At 65.7% G+C, this 20,000-nt stretch overlaps 4 protein-coding genes across 6 annotated transcripts in view; 2 read left to right on the forward strand and 2 right to left on the reverse strand.

Annotated features, from left to right (window-relative positions):
• The window catches only part of LOC132650525 (cyclic nucleotide-gated cation channel beta-1-like), a 5,725-nt gene extending 1,531 nt beyond the window's left edge, over positions 1-4,194 (reverse strand). Inside the window, exon 1 of one of the 2 annotated variants that reach the window (XM_060375853.1) lies at positions 3,421-4,194. In XM_060375853.1, the coding sequence (XP_060231836.1) occupies positions 3,421-3,867 (447 nt within the window). In that variant the 5' untranslated portion in view covers positions 3,868-4,194. Of the gene's footprint in view, positions 1-3,414 lie in introns of both variants that reach the window. The other variant, XM_060375852.1, reaches the window with a different exon arrangement.
• An 896-nt stretch (positions 4,195-5,090) lies between these two features.
• On the forward strand, positions 5,091-9,748 carry LOC110544226 (large ribosomal subunit protein eL21). 2 transcript variants are annotated; one of them, XM_060375838.1, is made up of 7 exons: positions 5,091-5,204; positions 6,603-6,718; positions 7,040-7,101; positions 7,326-7,438; positions 8,127-8,277; positions 9,508-9,612; positions 9,675-9,748. In XM_060375838.1, the coding sequence occupies exons 2-6, from the start codon at positions 6,652-6,654 to the stop codon at positions 9,595-9,597; spliced, it is 483 nt and encodes a 160-aa protein (XP_060231821.1). In that variant the 5' UTR covers positions 5,091-5,204; positions 6,603-6,651; the 3' UTR covers positions 9,598-9,612; positions 9,675-9,748. The 2 variants fall into 2 exon arrangements, with proteins under 2 accessions (XP_060231821.1, XP_060231822.1); XM_060375839.1 differs by having other exon boundaries at positions 9,508-9,606; positions 9,669-9,748.
• Positions 9,749-11,616: 1,868 nt separating this feature from the next.
• Gtf3a (general transcription factor IIIA) lies at positions 11,617-18,200 on the forward strand (the record flags this gene model as incomplete). The annotated part of the gene is given in 10 exon segments (XM_060375844.1): positions 11,617-11,779; positions 12,210-12,466; positions 13,828-13,928; positions 14,255-14,351; positions 14,975-15,063; positions 15,728-15,801; positions 16,157-16,194; positions 16,196-16,238; positions 17,220-17,449; positions 17,805-18,200. Coding segments are annotated over 10 exon segments (1,353 nt in total), but the record flags the coding sequence as incomplete, so codon positions are not given.
• The window catches only part of LOC110544171 (chloride intracellular channel protein 6-like), a 7,002-nt gene continuing 4,728 nt past the window's right edge, over positions 17,727-20,000 (reverse strand). The window contains exons 4-5 of the mRNA XM_060375845.1: positions 19,012-19,148; positions 17,727-18,767 (exon numbers count right to left, since the gene is read on the reverse strand). Coding sequence (XP_060231828.1) covers positions 18,187-18,767; positions 19,012-19,148 — 718 coding nt within the window. The 3' untranslated portion in view covers positions 17,727-18,186. The remainder of the gene's footprint in view (positions 18,768-19,011; positions 19,149-20,000) is intronic.

A 20,000-nucleotide genomic window follows, 5' to 3' on the forward strand; every position in this document is an offset into this window, starting at 1 on the left:
TCCCCCCTCCTCCTCCTCCTCCTCCTCCTCCCCCTCCTCCTCCTCCCCTCCTCCTCCTCCTCCTCCTCCTTCTCCTCCTCCTCCTCCTTCTCCTCCTCCTCCTTCTCCTCCTCCTTCTCCTCCTTCTCCTTCTCCTCCTTCTCCTCCTCCTCCCTCTCCTCCTCCCCTCCCTCTCCTCCTCCCCCTCCTCCTCTTCTGAACTGGCTTTAACAGGTCCCTCTGAGCCGCCCTGTGGGCGCCAGGACTCGAACCCAGGACCTCCGGGCCGAGCAGCCAGCGAAGCTCTCCCCTCCCGGCTGCGGGGATTTACAGGGTGGAGCGTCCCCAGCCCCGTTCCCAAGCCCCCGGGGAGACAGAGAGGCGCGGCAGGGGGACCCCGGGCTGGGGAGGACGGGGAGCAACGGTGCAATGCAGGGAAATAATTGCAATGTGAGGAAAATCGTTGCAATGCAGGGAAAATAGTTGCAATTAAAGGAAAATCGTTGCAATGCAGGGAAAATAGTTGCAATTAAAGGAAAATCGTTGCAATGCAGGGAAATAATTGCAATTAAAGGAAAATCGTTGCAAAGCAAACTACAGCCAGGAAATTGCAATGCAGGGAAAATAGTTGCAATTAAAGAAAACTCGTTGCAATGCAGGTAAAATAATTGAAATTAAAATAAAATCGTTGCAAAGCAAGGAAAATAATTGCAATTAAAGAAACATTGTTTCAAAGCAAGGAAAATCGTTGCAAAGCAACGAAAACTACAACTAGGAAATTGCAATGCAGGGAAAATAGTTGCAATTAAAGGAAAATCGTTGCAATGCAGGGAAATAATTGCAATTAAAGGAAAATCGTTGCAATGCAGGGAAAATAGTTGCAATTAAAGGAAAATCGTTGCAATGCAGGGAAATAATTGCAATTAAAGAAAACTTGTTGCAATGCAGGGAAATAATTTCAATTAAAGGAAAATTGTTGCAATGCAGGGAAATAATTGCAATTAAAGGAAAACCGTTGCAATGCAGGGAAATAATTGCAATTACAGGAAAATGGTTGCAAAGCAAAGAAAACTACAGCCAGGAAATTGCAATGCAGGGAAAATAGTTGCAATTAAAGGAAAACCGTTGCAATGCAGGGAAATAATTGCAATTTAAGGAAAATCGTTGCAATGCAGGGAAATAATTGCAATTAAAGAAAACTTGTTGCAAAGCAGGGAAAATCATTGCAATTAAAGGAAAATCGCAACTGGGCTGTCTGCGTTGTTGTCTTTCTCCTTAGAGAGAGAGAGAGAGAGAGAGAGAGAGAAGAGCAAACAGCAGTAAATCCGGCTTTAGGGGCATTTCTGTAGCTCCAGGGTGACGAGGGGCGACGCCCCCTCCCTCCCTCCCTCCCCGCGGCCTCCGCCCGGGGTCACTGAGGTCACGGGAAGACACGCGCTCAGGGGACCTTGGTCACGGGGAGGTCATCAGCGCCTGGACGGGGAGGGAAGGGGGACCTCCTGTCCCCCTGTCCCTGTGTCCCCCTGTCCCCGTGTCCCCCTGTCCCCGTGTCCCTGTGTCCCCCTGTCCCCGTGTCCCCCTGTCCCTGTGTCCCCCTGTCCCTGTGTCCCCTGTCCCCCTGTCCCCGTGTCCCCTGTCCCCCTGTCCCTGTGTCCTGTGTCCCCTGTCCGTGTCCCCTGTCCCTGTGTCCCCCTGTCCCCGTGTCCCTGTGTCCCCCTGTCCCCGTGTCCTCCTGTCCCCGTGTCCCCCTGTCCCTGTGTCCCCCTGTCCCCGTGTCTTCCTGTCCCTGTGTCCCCCTGTCCCTGTGTCCCCCTGTCCCCGTGTCCCCCTGTCCCTGTGTCCCCTGTCCCTCTTCCTCCGCGGCCTCACAGGGAGGCGGAGGTCACACCCAGGCTGTCTCCTCCCCTCCCCCTCCCCGTCTTATCATTTGTCCTTTGATCTGTCCTTTGATCTGGGCTGTGGGGACAGTTGCCTCCTGGGGCCTCGCACAGTCATAAGCCTCATAAACCGCTTAAACCGCCATAAACAACCCAACCCCCCGGGGGCAGGGGAGGAGGCGCCAGAGACGGCACAATCACAGGCCCTGGGGGAGGACAGGCCGGGAGGACGGGGAGGACGGGGAGGACGAGCAAGCACCCGGCACCCCATGAAGGGACAGGGGGACACGGGGACACAGGGACAGGGGGACACGGGGACAGGGGGACACGGGGACACGGGGACAGGGAGACAGGGGGACACAGGGACAGGGGGACACAGGGACAGGGGGACACAGGGACAGGGGGACACAGGGACGGGGGACACGGGGACACAGGGACAGGGGGACGCGGGGACAGGGGGACACAGGGACAGGGGGACACGGGGACAGGGGGACACAGGGACAGGGGGACACGGGACACAGGGACAGGGGGACACGGGGACACAGGGACAGGGGGACAGGGACAGAGGGACACAGGGACAGGGGGATACAGGGACAGGGGGACACAGGGACACGGGGACACAGGGACAGGGGGACAGGGGAACACGGGGACAGGGGGACACGGGACAGGGGGACACAGGGACACGGACAGGGGACACAGGGACATGGGGACACGGGGACAGGGGGACACGGGGACAGGGGGACACGGGGACAGGGGGACACAGGGACATGGGGACACAGGGACAGGGGGACACAGGGACATGGGGACACAGGGACAGGGGGACACAGGGACATGGACAGGGGGACACAGGGACAGGGGGACACAGGGACAGGGGGACACAGGGACAGGGGGACACAGGGACAGGGGGACACGGACATGGGGACACAGGGACAGGGGGACACAGGGACACGGACAGGGGGACACAGGGACAGGGGGACACGGGGACAGGGGGACACGGGGACAGGGGGACACGGGGACAGGGGGACACAGGGAAGGAAGGATGGAAGGAGGGAAGGAAGGAAGGAAGGAGGGAAGGAAGGAGGGAAGGAGGGAAGGAAGGAGGGAAGGAAGGAAGGAGGGAAGGAAGGAAGGAAGGAAGGAAGGAGGGAAGGAAGGAAGGAAGGAAGGAAGGAGGGAAGGAGGGAAGGAAGGAAGGAAGGAGGGAAGGAGGGAAGGAAGGAGGGAAGGAGGGAAGGAAGGAAGGAGGGAAGGAAGGAGGGAAGGAAGGAAGGAGAGAAGGAAGGAGGGAGAGAAGGAGGGAGGGAAGGAGGGAAGGAAGGAAGGAGGGAGGGAAGGAAGGAAGGAAGGAAGGAGGGAGGGAAGGAGGGAAGGAGGGAGAGAAGGAGGGAGGGAAGGAAGGAGGGAAGGAGGGAGGGAAGGAGGGAGGGAAGGAAGGAAGGAGGGAAGGAGGGAGGGAAGGAGGGAAGGAGGGAGAGAAGGAGGGAGAGAAGGAGGGAGGGAAGGAGGGAGGAGATTATTGCAGTTGATGGGGAGGCCACGCCCCCGGGGGCGGAGCCACCATTACTGTGGTCCTGAGGCTGCGGGCGGCCATTTTGATGGAGAGGCCACGCCCCCGTGGGCGGAGCCATCCCTCCTGTGGTCCTGATGCTGAGAGACGCCATTTTGAGGGGGCGGAGCCATCCCTTCTGTGGTCCTGATGCTGAGAGCCGCCATTTTGAGGAGGCGGAGCCATCCCTCCTGTGGTCCTGATGCTGAGAGACGCCATTTTGAGGGGGCGGAGCCATCCCTTCTGTGGTCCTGATGCTGAGAGCCGCCATTTTGAGGAGGCGGAGCCATCCCTCCTGTGGTCCTGATGCTGAGAGACGCCATTTTGAGGGGGCGGAGCCATCCCTCCTGTGGTCCTGATGCTGAGAGACGCCATTTTGAGGGGGCGGAGCCATCCCTCCTGTGATCCTGAGGCTGGGAGCGGCCATTTTGATGGGGTTGTCACGCCCCCTATGGGCGGAGCCATCTCTGGGCTCTATAGCCTTGATGGACGGCTGTTGGGCAGGCCCCGCCCATTGTGGGCGGAGCCACCCTCCCTGGGCTCCACCCAGAGGCTCCACCTCAGAAACCTGTCCTCCCGAGGACCCGGGTTCGAGTCCAGACCCTGGCAGTTCCTCCGGAGGACCCGGTCACTGCTCCCCGGGACCCGGGTTCAAGTCCCAGCGTCCAATGCTGTCCCAAGGGAGCTGGGATGGCGTTGCCATGGCGACCGAGAGGGGAATGGATGCTGTTGACATGGCGACCGAGGGGAAGGCTTTCCCGGGCTTCTACCACACACGCGCAGCCTTCCCCCCCCCCCGCGTCTCCTTCTGCGCCTGCGCAGCGCCTCAGGCCTCTTCCGCGCCTGCGCATCTCTCACGGAGACTCCGCGAATGCGCACTCCTTCCCGTCCGCTCCCGCGCCTGCGCCCTGGGCGTCGGCTCCGTCCAGCGCCATTTTCTCGGACTCACGCGCACGCGCACTCGTTTCCCGGCCCCGCAACGCGCCTGCGCAGTGGGTTTCCCGGCGACTCCGCGCATGCGCAGTTTGTATTTTCTGTTTTCCCGCCTTCCCCGCGCCTGCGCGCTGCGCAGCGCTCCCGGCTCGTCCCCACGAGCTCTGGAGAGCGGAGCGGAGGGTCGTGGCCGATCCCCGACGTCACCCCACGCCCCGGATGTGGCCCCCGCGCCGCGCGAGTACCCCAAACCCCCGGGGGGCTTTTATCCCGCTCACTTCCGGTCCCCAGAGCCATTTTCCCGCTCACTTCCGGTCCGGCAGCGCCGCGGGCAGCCCGAACGGGCTCTTTGCTCGGTCACTTCCGGTCTTTAGGGCCCTTTGCTCGGTCACTTCCGGTCCTTAGGACCCTTTTCTCGCCCACTTCCGGTCCTTAGGATCCTTTTCACGCTCACTTCCGGTCCTCAGGGCGCTCTCCTCGCTCACTTCCGGTCCCTAAGACCCTTTTTCCCGCTCACTTCCGGTTCCCAGGTCGCTTTCACAGTTCACTTCCGGTCCGGCCGCGCCTCCGGGCAAGGTCTTTCCCCTCTCACTGCGTGTCCGGCAGCTCTTTGGTCCCCCTCAGTTTCCTTTCCCCCTCTCACTTCCGGTCCCTCACAGCCTCGGTCCTCCTCATTCCCCTCTCCCCCGCTCACTTCCGGTCCCTCACAGCCCCCTGTCCGCCTCATTCCCCTTTCCCCCTCTTACTTCCGGTCCGGCACCGCCTCGGGCAGCCCTGCGCGGGGTCCTTCCCCTCCCACTTCCGGTCCGTCTAGAGAGATCTTCCGGCCCCGCCCTCTTCCTTTCCCCCTCGCGGCCGCCATCTTCCAGGTCGGTTGCGCGCGTGGCTCCCGCTTTCGCGGCCGTTTCTGGCGCCTCGCGGGGGTCAGCGCGGGGTTTTGGGGTCCCCGCGGGGAGGCCCGGGCCCGGGGGAGGGGGCGTGGGGGTCCGCGTGCTCGTGGGGTCCCCGGATGTCTGCGTTTTCGGGGTCCCCGAGTGTGAGCTGCGCTTGCACTAGTGCAAATTGGTTTCGGGCCCCCGGTTGTGAGCGGCGTTTGCACTAGTGCAACGTGGTTTTGGGGGTCCCCGAGTGTGAGCTCCGTTTGCAGCATCGCGGCCTGGTGTCGGGGTCCCCGCGCGTAGAGGCTTTTGCACTGTTAACGTGCGTTTTGGGGTGCCCGAGTGTGAGCTCCGTTTGCACAATTACAGCCTGGTTTTGGGGTCCCCGCGCGTGAGCTGCGTTTGCACCATCGCGGCCTGGTTTCGGGGTCCCCGAGCGTTTGGGGCTTTTGCACTGTTACCGTGGGTTTCGGGGTCCCCGAGCGTGAGCTGCGTTTGCACCATCGCAGCCTGGTTTTGGGGTCCCCGCGCGTGAGCTGCGTTTGCACTATTGTGGGTTTTGGGCTCCCCAAGTGCGACCTGCGCTTGCACTAGTGCAACGTGGTTTTGGGGTCCCCGAGCGTTTGGGGCTTTTGCACAATCGCAGCCTGGTTCTGGGGTCCCCACGCGTGAGCGGCTTTTGCACTATTAATGTGCGTTTTTGGGGTCCCCGAGTGTGAGCTCTGTTTGCACCATCGCGGCCTGGTTTCGGGGTCTCCGAGTGTGAGGGGCTTTTGCACTTTTATGGTGTTTCTTGGGGTCCCCGAGCGTAAGCTGCGTTTGCACCATCGCGACTTGGTTTCGGGGTCCCCAGGCGTGAGCGGCTTTTGCACTGTTACCATGGGTTTCGGGGTCCCCACGCGTGAGCTGCGTTTGCACTATTATGGTGGGTTTCGGGGTCCCCAAGTGCGACCTGCGTTTGCACTAGTGCAACGTGGTTTTGGGGTCCCCGAGCGTTTGGGGCTTTTGCACAATCACAGCCTGGTTCTGGGGTCCCCGCGCGTGAGCTGCGTTTGCACCATCACGGCCTGGTTTCGGGGTCCCCGATTGTGAGCGGCTTTTGCACTGTTACCGTGGGTTTCGGGGTCCCCACGCGTGAGGGGCTTTTGCACTATTAACGTGCGTTTCGGGGTCCCCGAGCGTGAGCTGCGTTTGCACCATCGCGGCCTGGTTCTGGGGTCCCCACGCGTGAGCGGCTTTTGCACTGTTAACGTGCGTTTCGGGGTCCCCGCGCGTGGGTTCCGTTTGCACCATCGCAGCCATGTTTCGGGGCGGGGGGTGGGGGTCGGCGCCTCCCCGGGGCCACACGCGTGTTCACGCCCGTCCCCCTTCTCCCCCCGCCCCCCACAGGCGTGACCGTCCGTGGACCAGGCGTGACCGTCCGTGACCGCCCGTGACCATGACCAACACCAAGGGCAAGAGGCGCGGGACCCGCTACATGTTCTCGCGGCCCTTCCGCAAGCACGGTGCGTGTGCGGGTCCGCGCGGGGGTCACGCGTGTTGGCGTGTGCAGGCACGGGAGGGTGCGAGGGGCGTGGCACGGGGACATTGCGTCCACCTCAGGGGGGGGAGGGCGGCGGCGCGTCCCCGACTCCATCATCGGCGCGGGAGCACGCGTGTCCCCGGCCTCACACGCGTGCCGGGTCGTGCGAGGGGGGGGCCAGGTCCCCGGGTGCGTGACTGCGTCCCGGGGCAGAAACACGCGTGTCCTCGCCCCGGTGTGCCACGTCGCCCTGTGCGTGGGCACCCACGGCTGACACGCGTGTGACCGTCGTCCCCCCACGCAGGCGTGGTGCCGCTGGCCACCTACATGCGCATCTACAAGAAGGGCGACATCGTGGACATCAAGGTGAGCGCGCACACGCGTGGGCGGGGCGGGGGGGAGCACGGGACGCCCACGCGGGGGCCGGCGTGTCCCCGCCCCCGTGATGACCCGCGTGTTCGATCCGCCCCGAGAGGCGGCGTGAGAAGCTCATTTCACCGGCTCTGAGGGGCGCGTGGCGGGGGTGGGGGAGGAGGAGGGGGAGGGCGGACGCGTCCACGCTCTCACACGCGCACACGCGTGTCGCGCAGGGCATGGGCACGGTGCAGAAGGGGATGCCCCACAAGTGCTACCACGGGAAGACGGGGCGCGTGTACAACGTGACGCAGCACGCCGTGGGCATCATCGTCAACAAGCAGGTCAAGTGAGTGCGCGGGCCCGGACACGCGTGGCGCACGGACACGCGTGGCGCGTGGCCGGCCTTCCTCGCCCCCCCACCCCCGGCCTTCCTCCCCTCGCGGACACGCGTGTCCTCCCTCATCCTCCCCCACCCCCGGGGCACAGGCCCGGCCTCTCCCCACGCACAGGGACACGCGTGGCACACGCCCAGCCTCCCTCCGCCCCCTGCCCCACGCACAGGGACACGCACAGGGTACACGAACGGGTCGAGGGGGTGCGCGCCGCCACGCGCCCAGCCTCCCCACGGACACGCGTGTCGCGTGCCCGCCCGCCTCCCTCCACACGCACACACACGTGAAACACACAAAAGCGGGTCAAGGGGGTGCGCGCGTGAGGCACAGGCCCAGAACACGCTCCCCCGCGTGTCACACACCCACCATTCCCCCCACGGACACGCGTGTCCCACGCCGTCCTCCACCGCACCCCCCGCTCACTTTGCCGGGCGACGCCGCATGCGCGCCCCGGCCATTCCCGCGGGGCACAGGACGCCCCCCGCCACCCGGGCCCACGCGTGTCCAGGCGTGCGCGGGCGGGACCCGGCGGGGGCACACGCGGGGCGGAGCCCGGGGAGGGGCGGGTTCTCGGGGAGACGCGGCCGGGGCCTCCTCCCCGCCCACGCGTGTGCCCCCGCCCACGCGTGTCCCCGCCCGCAGGGGCCGCATCCTGGCCAAGCGGATCAACGTGCGCATCGAGCACGTGAAACACTCCAAGAGCCGCGACAGCTTCCTGCGCCGCGTCAAGGACAACGAGCGGCGCAAGCGCGAGGCCCGCGAGCGCGGGACCTGGGTGCAGCTCAAGCGCCAGGTGCGTGGGCCGGGACACGCGTGGGCGGGGATGAGTGTGGGACACGCGTGTGAGCGGGGATCTGGGCGCAGTGAGTGTGGGACACGCGTGTGAGCGGGGATCTGGGCGCAGTGAGTGTGGGTCACGCGTGTCAGCGAGCGCGGGGCCTGGGTGCAGCTCAAGCGCCAGGTGCGTGGGCCGGGACACGCGTGGGCGGGGATGAGTGCGGGACACGCGTGTGAGCGGGGATCTGTGCGCAGTGAGTGTGGGTCACGCGTGTGAGCGGGGATCTGTGCGCAGTGAGTGTGGGTCACGCGTGTGAGCGGGGATCTGGGCACAGTGAGTGTGGGACACGCGTGTGAGCGGGGATCTGTGCGCAGTGAGTGTGGGTCACGCGTGTGCGCGGGGATCTGTGCGCAGTGAGTGTGGGTCACGCGTGTGAGCGAGCGCGGGGCCTGGGTGCAGCTCCAGCGCCAGGTTCGTGAGGTGTTGAGACACGCGGGGGTCACACGCGTGTGAGTGGGGACCTGGGTGCAGCTCAAGCGCTAGGTTGTGGGGGGGCGACACGCGTGGGCGGGGACCCGGGTGCAGCTCCAGCGCCAGGTGCGTGGGCGGGGGACGCGTGTGAGCGAGAATCTGAGCGCAGTGAGTGTGGGTCACGCGTGTGAGGGAGCGGGGGACCCGGGGACAGCTCCAGCGCCAGGTGCGGGGCCATTGGTGTGACTCTCACGCGTGTCCGTGGGGACGTAAGTGGGTGGCACACGTGTGAGCGGGGACCTGGGTGCAGCTCAGGCTACAGGTGTGGGGGGACACGCGTGGGCAGCGAGGTCCCGAGCCTGTGACACGTGATCGGGGACCCGCCTAGGTGCAGCTCAAGGGCCGGGTGGGTGGGGGTGAGCGTGTGACACGCGTGACCGGGACCTGGGTGCCGCGGAGGCGTTTGGCGGGTGTGTGACGCGCGTGGGCGGGGACCTGACTGACACACGGGTGAGCGGGGACACGAGTGCAGCCCAAAAGCCAGGTGTGTGGGGTGACGACACGCGTGAGCGGGGTCCTGAGTGTGTGACACGCGTGATCAGGGACCCGGGTGCCGCTCAAGCCCCAGGTGAGTGGGTGTGTGACACGCGTGTGGGCGGGGACCTGCCTGCAGTGAGTGGGTGACACGCGTGATCGGGGTGTGTGACCCACGCGAGGACGGGGCCGAGGGCGCTCCCGCGTGCCCGGCCGCCACTCACACGCGTGTCCCCGCAGCCGGCGCCGCCCCGCGACGCGCACTTCGTGAGGACCAACGGGAAGGAGCCCGAGCTGCTGGAGCCCATCCCCTACGAGTTCATGGCCTGACACGCGTGTCCGCGCCCGGGCACCCCGCCCCCTCCCCCGCGGGCTCGGGACACGCGTGTTTCCCGGGGAGCCCGCGTCCCGGGTAAAGAGCCGCCCGTGGGCCCCGTCCCCGGTTCAGCGCCTGGAGAGCAAATAAAGAGTCTAAACGTGAGAGTGTCGGCGTCCGTCTGTCCGTCCGTCCGTGGATGCGGGGGAGGGGGACACAGGGACAGGGGGACACGGGGACAGGGGGACACGGGGACACAGGGACACGGGGACGGGGGACACGGGGACACAGGGACAGGGGGACACGGGGACGGGGACACTGGAAAGGATGGAGGGAAGGAAAGGACGGGGACAGGGAGACGCGGACATGGGGACACGGACAGGGACACGGTTACACGGGGACACGAACACAGACATGGGGACACGGGAACACAGAGACGGGACAGAGGGACACGGACAGCGGGACACAAGGACGGACACACGGGGAAAGGGGGACACACACGGGGGGGACGGGAGGTAGAAACGGAAAAACACGGGAACGGGGACAGGGAGACACCAGGACAGCCACAGGGGGACACAGGGACAAGGAGACACGGAAACGGGGACGGGGACACATGGAGAGGGGGAAACGGGGACACATGGAGAGGGGGAAACGGGGACACAGGGACAAGAGGACACAGGAATGGGGACAGAGGGACACGGGGACGGGGACACAGGGACAGGGACAGGGAGACACGGGGACAGGAGGGGACGGGGACACGGAAGGAAGGAGGCAGGGAAGGAAGGAAGGAAGGACGGGACACGGAGACGGGGACAAGGCAGAAAGACACGGACGGGGACACAGGGAAGGAGGGATGGAAGGAAGGAAAGAAGGACTGGGACAGGGGGACACAGGAACAGGGGACACGGACAGAAGGACACGGGGACGGGACAGGGACATGGAGAGGGGGACGGGGACACGGACAGGGAAACAACAACAGGGGGACACAGGGACATGGAAACCGGGACAGTGACGGGAACAGGGGGACACAGGGACAGGGGGACACAGGGACACAGAAACCGGAACGGGGACGGGAACAGGGGGACACGGACAGGGGGACACAGGGACAGGGGGACACAGGGACACGGGGACACAGGGACACGGGGACAGGGAGACACAGGGACAGGGGACACAGGGACAGGGGGACACAGGGACAGGGGGACACAGGGACACGGACACGGGGACAGGGACAGGGGGACACGGGGACGGGGACACGGGGACAGGAGGACACAGGGACGGGGACATGGACAGGGGGACACAGGGACAGGGTGACACGGACGGGGACATGGACAGGGGGACACAGGGACAGGGTGACACAGGGACGGAGACACGGACAGGGGGACAGGGGGACACGGGGACAGGAGGACACGGGGACGGGGACATGGACAGGGGGACACAGGGACAGGGTGACACAGGGACGGGGACATGGACAAGGGGATACAGGGACAGGGGGACACGGGGACAGGAGGACACGGGGACGGGGACATGGACAGGGGGACACAGGGACAGGGTGACACAGGGACGGGGACATGGACAAGGGGATACAGGGACAGGGGGACACAGGGACAGGGGGACACGGGGACACGGACACGGGGACACAGGGACAGGGGGACACAGGGACACGGGGACAGGGGGACAGGGGGACAGGGGGACACAGGGACATGGAGATACAGGGACAGGGGGACACGGGGACAGGGGGACAGGGAACACAGGGACAGGGTGACACAGGGACAGGGGGACAGAGGGACACGGGGACAGAGAGACGGGGACAAAAGGAAACAGGGACACAGGGACATAGGGACACGGGGACAGAAGGACACAGGGACAGGGCAGGTAGGAACAGAAAAACACGGGGAAAAGGTGCCGGGGGGGAAACTAACGAGAAGACACAGGAAGAACGTGACTTCCGGGAACAGGAAATGGGGACTCCTTTAGTTGTGGGACCGGAAGGGCGGGACATAACCAGGAAGTGAGGGTTTTCGGAGCTGGTCTGAGCGGAATCCGCGTGTGGAGACGCCCGCGGCGCCGCCCGTGAGGAGGATTCGCGTCGGGGCAGCAGCGGCGCCGGATTCCGCGCGGCGACATCGTCCAGGAGGGCGGAAGCGCTCACGGCGGGCGCAGGACCGCGCGGGAGTCGATTGCGAGGAGAAGCCGGAAGTGAGAAGGGCCGGGGCGGGGCCTGGCGGAGTGATACAGGAAGTGAGGAGGGAGGTGGGCGGGGCCTGAGGAAGAGATACAGGAAGCGAGGACGGAGCGGGGCGGGGCTTAGGGGGGTGAGATTATAGGAAGTGAGGAGGGAGGTGGGCGGGGCCTGGAAAGAGCGTTACAGGAAGTGAAGACATAGCGGGGCGGGTTTTAGGAGATGCGATCCCGGAAGTTAAGGGGAGTTCGGGGCGTGGTTACAGCTAGGGGCGTGGCTTGTCCCGGAAGTGAGCGGATTTAAGTGTTGGGCTACTGCGAGGGGCGTGGCCTGCACGGGAAGTTAGCTAGAAAACAAGGCGGGGCTTCCCAAGGGGCGTGGCCTGCACCGGAAACGCCCCGTTCCAGCCCCCGCGTGCTCCCCCGAGGCCCGTCCGTGTCCCCGCAGGGTCCCACGGGGCGCGAAGGTTCCGGTCCGCGCTGGATCCCGCCGCGTTGGCGGAGGCGGCGGAGTCTGCGGAGGCGGCGGCGGCCGAGGCGGTGGCGTCGCTGCGCGTGGACGACGCCTTCGCGCCCGCCTCGGCCCCGCCCCCTCCCCGTGCACGCGCAGCCGCCGCCACGTTCATCTGCTCCTTCGCCGGCCGCGGCGCCGCCTACAACAAGGCCTGGAAGCTGGACGCGCACCTGCTCGCGCACACGGGGGAGGTGGGTGCGCGCGCACGCGCGGTGGGGGGCGGGGAGGGGCTCCGTGCGGCGCCGTTTCCGGTCAAAATCGGGAAACCGGAAGTTCCCCGCCGGAAGTGCGCCGGACCGAAAGGGAGGACGGACCGGAAGCGTCCGTCACCCGGAAGTGGTCCGGGTGGGAACGGTTTCCGCAGCGGAAGTGGCCCCGGGGCGTGTGGGAACGGTTTCCGCGGTGGAATTGGTTCCGTCCTGCGGAAGTCGGCCGGGTCGGAATCCGTGTCCGTCACCGGAAGTCGTTCCGGGTCGGGCGGGAACGGTTTCCGCGGGGGAAGTGGTTCCGCCTTGCCGCACATGCACAGGCTCTGTGTGGGGATGTCACGCACACGCGTGTCCGCACTCACACGCACACACGCGTGTCCAGGCATGTGCTGCGGGACACACACCGCCCCCATGTCCGACGTCCAGCGACGCCACCGTGAAACATACGTGCATCACGGCTGTGAGCGTGGTGGAAGCGTGTGACACACGCAGCCCCGTGCGTGCGCGGTGATGCCTCCACGTGCGACACACGTGTGTCCCCGGGTGGGGCCGGAGCGCGGGGAACGCATGCTCCACGCACAGGCAAAGACGTGTGCGTGACGCGTGCATCACGCGCGTGTGGAGACGTGTGCGTCATGGTGTGAGCATCACGCGCGTGTGGAGACGTGTGCGTCATGGTGTGAGCATCACGCACGTGTGGAGACGTGTGCGTCATGGTGTGAGCATCACACGCGTGTGGAGACGTGTGCGTCATGGTGTGAGCGTCACATGCGTGTGGAGACATGTGTATCACGAGCATCACGCGCGTGTGGAGACGTGTGCGTCATGGTGTGAGCATCACGCGCGTGTGGAGACATGTGCATCACTTGTGTGGTGACGCAGGCATCACACGCGTGTGGAGACGTGTGCGCGAGCTGTGAGCATCACACGCGAGTGGAGACATGTGTATCACACATGTGTGGTGACGCAGGCATCACACGCGTGTGGAGACGTGTACGGCACCCACGTGCCGAGACGTGTGTATGACGTGTGTGGAGACGTGTGTATGACGTATGTGGAGACGTGTGTAGGACGTGTGTAGAGACGTGTGTATGACGTGTGCGGAGACGTGTGTATGACGTGTGTGGTGACGCAGTCATCACACGCGTGTGGAGACGTGTATATGACGTGTGTGGAGACGTGTGTGGGACGTGTGTAGGACGTGTGTGGAGACGTGTGTAGGACGTGTGTGGAGACGTGTGTATGACGTGTGCGGAGACGTGTGTATGACGTGTGTGGTGACGCAGTCATCACACGCGTGTGGAGACGTGTGTCTCACACATGTGTGGACCCCTCCCCCGCAGCGTCCCTTCAGGTGTGAGCACGCGGGCTGCGGGAAGGCGTTCACGCGCGACTTCCACCTCCGCCGCCACGCGCTGGTGCACACGGGCGAGAGGCCGTTCACGTGAGTGCGGGGGCGGGGGGCGGGGATGCTCCCCGCGGGTCACACGCGTGTGCAAACACGGACACGCACAGTCACACATGCACACACGTGTGCAAACAGACACAGACAGACACACATGCACACGCGTGTGCAAGCACAGACACAGACACACATGCACACACGTGTGCAAACACGGATACACACAGACACACATGTACACGCGTGTGCAAACAGACACAGACAGACACATGCACACGCGTGTACACACGTGAACACGCGTGTGCAAGCACAGACCCACGTGCCCGCGCGTGTGCAAACACGCGTGACCGGGCCCCGCCCGCCCGCAGGTGCGAGGAGCCGGGCTGCGCGCAGGCGTGCTCGACCCGGGCGAACCTGCGGCGCCACGTGCAGCGCAAGCACCGGGCCGCGAGGACGCCGTTCGCGGTGAGTGTGGCCGCGCGTGTGCAACCCTCACATGCGTGTGCAACCCTCACACGCGTGTGCAACCTTCACACGCCCGTGTGCAACCCTCACACGCCCGTGTGCAACCCTCACACGCGTGTGCAACCCTCACACGCCCGTGTGCAACCCTCACACGCGTGTGCAACCCTCACACGCGTGTGCAACCCCTCACACGCCCGTGTGCAACCCTCACACGCGTGTGCAACCCTCACACGCGTGTGCAACCCTCACACGCCCGTGTGCAACCTTCACACGCCCGTGTGCAACCTTCACACGCCCGTGTGCAACCTTCACACGCCCGTGTGCAACCCTCACACGCGTGTGCAACCCTCACACGCGTGTGCAACCCTCACACGCACGTGTGCAACCCTCACACGCACGTGTGTCCCTCCTTACACGCGTGTGTACGCCCTACACACCCATGTGCGCCCTTACACGCGCGCGCGTGTCCCCCAGACACCCGAGTGTGACCCCTCACACGCCGAGGGCGGAGGGAGGGGCCCCGGGGGCGGGGTCACACGCGTGCACGGGGCAGGGGCGGGGCCTCCCCCTCCCCCGGGTCACGCCCCCGGGTCACGTGTTTGCCCGCGCGCGTGTCCCCGCAGTGCGACGTGGACGGCTGCGGCGCCGCCTTCAGGAAGCACCAGCAGCTGCGCGTGCACCGCTGTGAGCACACGGGGGAGTCGCCCTTCCGGTGCGTGTGCGCGTGTGTCTGTGTGCGTGTGTGTGTCTGTGTGTGCGTGTGTGTGTCTGTGTGTGTGTGTCTGTGTGTGTGTGTCTGTGTGTGTCTGTGTGTGTGTGTCTGTGTCTGTGTGTGTCTGTGTGTGTGTGTGTGTCTGTGTGTGTGTCTGTGTCTGTGTGTGTCTGTGTGTGTGTGTGTGTCTGTGTGTGTGTCTGTGTGTGTGTGTGTCTGTGTGTGCGCGTGTGTCTGTGTGTGTCTGTGTGTGTGTGTGTCTGTGTGTGTGTCTGTGTGTGTCTGTGTGTGTGTGTGTCTGTGTGTGTCTGTGTGTGTGTCTGTGTGTGTGTGTCTGAGTGTGTGTGTGTGTGTGTCTCTGTGTGTGTGTGTCTGTGTGTCTGTGTCTGTGTGTGTGTGTGTGTGTGTCTGTGTGTGTGTCTGTGTGTGTCTGTGTATGTGTGTGTGTCTGTGTCTGTGTGTGTCTGTCTGTGTGTCTGTGTGTGTGTCTGTGTGTGTGTGTCTGTGTGTGTGTGTATGTGTGTGTGTGTCTGTGTCTGTGTGTCTGTGTATGTGTGTCTGTGTGTGTGTGTGTGTCTGTGTGTGTCTGTGTGTATGTGTGTCTGTGTGTGTGTGTGTCTGTGTGCGTCTTTGCGTGTCGTGTCTCACACGCGTGTCCCCGCAGGTGCCCGCACGAGGGCTGCGAGCGAACCTTCTCCTCGGCCTCCAGACTCCGGCGTCACGGGAAGGTGCACGAGGGTGAGTGGCGTCGGCGGGGGCGGGAGCGGGGGTGGACACGCGTGGGCCCCGGGGTCCGACCCTCCCATTCTCCCCGGGCCACGCACTCAGGCGTGTGCGCCAGGCTCGCCCACGCGTGTCCCCTTCACCCCCTCGCCCACACGCGTGTCCCCACCGCCCCCCCTCGCCCACGCGTGTGTCCCCCTCGCCCACACGTGTCCCCCTCGCTCACGCGTGTTTCCCCCTCGCCCACACATGTCCCCCTCGCCCCCTCGCTCACGCGTGTTGTTTCCCCCTCGCCAACGCGTGTGTGTCCCCACCACCCCCTTGCCCACGCGTGTCCTCCTCGCCCCCTCGCCCACACGCGTGTCTTCAGGCTACCCGTGCCGGAAGGGCTGCGGCTTCGTGGGGAGGGACGTGGACCGAGCTGCTGCGACACACGCGTGAGTCACACCAAGGTGAGGCCCGGGGACCCCGTGCGGGGGGGGACGGGGGGCGGGGTAGGCGGGGAGACGGTCGTGTGGCCCGGGGTGTGTCAGGCGTGTTGTGTGTGCAGCGTCAGGCGTGTTGTGTGTGTACAGCATCAGGCTTGTTGTGTGTACAGCGTCAGGCGTGTTGTGTTTGTGTGTGTACGGCGTCAGGCGTGTTGTGTGTGTACGGCATCAGGCGTGTTGTGTGTGTGTACAGCGTCAGGCGTGTTGTGTGTGTACAGCGTCAGGCGTGTTGTGTGTGCACAGCGTCAGGCGTGTTGTGTGTGTACAGCGTCAGGCGTGTTGTGTGTACAGCGTCAGGCGTGTTGTGCGTACGGCGTCAGGCGTGTTGTGTGCGTACCGCGTCAGGCGTGTTGTGTTTGTGTGTGTACGGCGTCAGGCGTGTTGTGTGTGTACGGCATCAGGCGTGTTGTGTGTGTGTACAGCGTCAGGCGTGTTGTGCGTGTACAGCGTCAGGCGTGTTGTGTGTGCACAGCGTCAGGTGTGTTGTGTGTATATACAGCATCAGGCGTGTTGTGTGTACAGCGTCAGGCGTGTTGTGTGTATATACAGCGTCAGGCGTGTTGTGCGTACGGCGTCAGGCGTGTTGTGCGTACGGCGTCAGGCGTGTTGTGTGCGTACGGCGTCAGGCGTGTTGTGCGTACGTGCGTCAGGCGTGTTGTGTGCATACGGCGTCAGGCGTGTTGTGTGCGTACGGGCGTCAGGCGTGTTGTGTGCGTACGGCGTCAGGCGTGTTGTGTTTGTGTGTGTACGGACTCAGGCGTGTTGTGTACGACATCAGGCGTGTTGTGTGCGTACAGCGTCAGGCGTGTTGCGTGTGAGACGTGTTGCGTGTGAGGCGGGGGGTTGCATGTGTGTGTAGGTGTGTGTCGTGTGACACGTATGTGCTGTTACGTGTGCCGTGACATGGGTCACGCGTGTGACGCGCGCGTCCCCGTGTCCCCGCAGAGGCGTCCTCGTGCCCCGCGTGCGGGCGGAGCTTCCGGCGGCCGGAGCAGCTGCGGCGTCACGCGGCGGCGCACGCGCCCGAGCGGCCCGTGTGGCGGTGCGCGCGGCCGGGCTGCGCCCGCGCGTACACGAGTGCGGGGAACCTGCGCGCCCACGTGCTGGGCTTCCACGAGGGGCTGCGGCCCTTCGCGTGCGCGCGCCCGGGCTGCGGCCGCGCCTTCGCCTCCAAGGTGGGCGTGGGCGGGGCACACGCGTGTTCCGACATGGCACACGCGGGGGTGGGCGTGGCCCCGGGGGAATGGGAGGGGCACACGCGTGTTCATGCATGTGACACACAGCGGTGGGCGTGGCATGGGGAGGATGGGCGGCTCTCGGTACAGGGCACACGCGTGTCACACGCGGAGGGTGTGGGCGTGGCCGCGGGCGTCAGGCGTGTGACACGCAGGCGCGTGGGGACGCGTGTGCCCCGCTGACCCCGCGACCCCGAGCGAGAGTCACACGCAGGCGTGAGCGCACACGGGCTTTATTGGCACACGCGTGTGCGCGCGCTGACACACGCGTGTTTCCTCTCTCCCCCCCCCGCAGCAGAGCCTCGAGAGACACGGCGCCACGCACGAGCCCGGCAGGAGCGCGAGGGTGAGCGGGGGTCGGGCTCGCACACGCGTGTGCACACGCACACACACAGCCGGCAGGAGCAGGAGGGTGTGCGGGGTCGGGGTTGGCACATACACACGCGCACGCACCCACACGCACACATGTACACGCAAGACCACGCACATGCACGCACACACGTGTGCACACACGCACGCACACGCGTGTACTGAGCCGCCGTCTCCCCGCAGGTGAGGACCCCGCGTGGGAGGCGCAGCCTGGCCTCGCGCCTCAGCGGCTTCGACCCCCGGGGGCTGGGGGCGCGGGCGCGTGTGAACACGCGTGTCAGGCGGCTCCCGGTGCCGGCCCAGTAAAGTCACCGTCTCCCGGCGTCACGCGTGTGCTCCGCGCGCTCCGTGCTCGCGCCGCCCTGGCTCGCGTGTTTCTCCGTGTTCCCCACGACTTCCTCGTTCACACCGTCTTGGCACACATGATCACCCGTGTCCACGCCTCCCCTGCACGCGCGGTCGTCCGTGTTCGCGCCGGCGTTCTTGCCCGCGTGTTTCTCCGTGTCCACACGGTCCTTGCACGCGGGATCATCCGTGTTCGCGCCATCTTCCGTGCTCCCGCCTCCGTCCTTGCCCGCGCGCGTCCCCGTGCTCCCGCCTCCGTCCTTGCCCGCGCGCGTCCCCGTGCTCCCGCCTCCGTCCTTGCTTGCGCGTGTCCCCGTGCTCCTGCCGCCATCTTTGCTTGCGTGTATCTCCGTGCTCCCGCCGCCATCTCTGCCCGCGCGCGTCCCCGTGCTCCCGCCGCCATCTCTGCCCGCGCGCGTCCCCGTGCTCCCGCCCACGCGCCGGAGCTCGCCCACGGCGGCCGTCCCCCGCGCACGTCCCTCGGGCGCCCGTGGAGCTCGGCGCAGCCCTCGCAGCCCCGCAGCAGCCGCTGGAACAGCGCGTCCTGGGGGGGGGAGGGCGGGGTCAGCGGGGGCGGGGTCAGCGGGGGGCGGGGTCAGCGGGGGGCGGGGTCAGCGGGGGCGGGGTCAGCGCGGGGCGGGGTCAGCGGGGGCGGGGTCAGCGGGGGCGGGGGCGGGGTCAGCAGGGGCGGGGGCGGGGTCAGCGCAGGGACACGCCCACCCGGGGACACGCCCCCTCCCCGAGGGACACGCCCCCTCCACTCCGCCCCCGCGTCCCCGCACTCTCACCGCGTCGCCCCCGCGGCCCCGGCGCACCGTCACGCGCACGCGCGCCCCGCGCTCCAGCCAGCGCCGCAGCTGCCGCGTCTTCGTGTCCAGGTCGTGCGGCTCGATGGCGGCCGAGAGCGTCAGCTCCTTGGCGGGGGCTGCGGGGGGGGAGCACGGGGATCAGCGCACGCGTGTGCAAACACACACGAGCACACACACGCCAGCTCCTTGGCGGGGGCTGAGGGGGAGCACGGGGATCATTGCACACGCGTGTGCAAACATACACGAGCACGCACACACGCGCCAGCTCCTTGGCGGGGGAGCACGGGGATCAGCGCACGCGTGTGCAAACACACACGAGCACACACACACGCCAGCTCCTTGGCGGGGGCTGGCTGCGGGGGCTGCGGGGGAGCACGGGGATCATTGCACACGCGTGTGCAAACACACACGAGCACGCACACACACGCCAGCTCCTTCGCAAGGCCTCCAGGTGGGAGCACAGAGAGGGGGGAGCACGGGGATCATTGCACACGCGTGTGCACACCCACGCGCGCACACACACGCCAGCTCCTTGGCGGGGGCTGGCTGCGGGGGGGGAGGACGCGGGAGCACGGGGATCAGCGCAGGGATGAGCGTGGGGGAGGGACGGGGAGCACCCGCACACACGCACACACACACACACACACAAAGGTCTTGCGGGGAGCATGCGAGCGTGAACACACGAGCAGGAGCAACCGTCACGCTGGCACACCCCGTGCACGCTTGCACACACACGCTTGCACACACGCACACGCTTGCACACACACGCACACGCTTACACATGCACGCACACGCTTGCACACGCACGCACACGCTTGCACACACACGCACACGCTTGCACACACGCACACGCTTGCACACACACGCACACGCTTACACACGCACGCACACGCTTGCAGTTGCACACGATTGCACACACACGCACACGCTTACACACGCACGCACACGCTTACACATGCACGCACACG

This window comes from Meriones unguiculatus (genome assembly GCF_030254825.1).
Source record: "Meriones unguiculatus strain TT.TT164.6M chromosome 13 unlocalized genomic scaffold, Bangor_MerUng_6.1 Chr13_unordered_Contig_107, whole genome shotgun sequence".
Classification (NCBI taxonomy): domain Eukaryota; kingdom Metazoa; phylum Chordata; class Mammalia; order Rodentia; family Muridae; genus Meriones; species Meriones unguiculatus.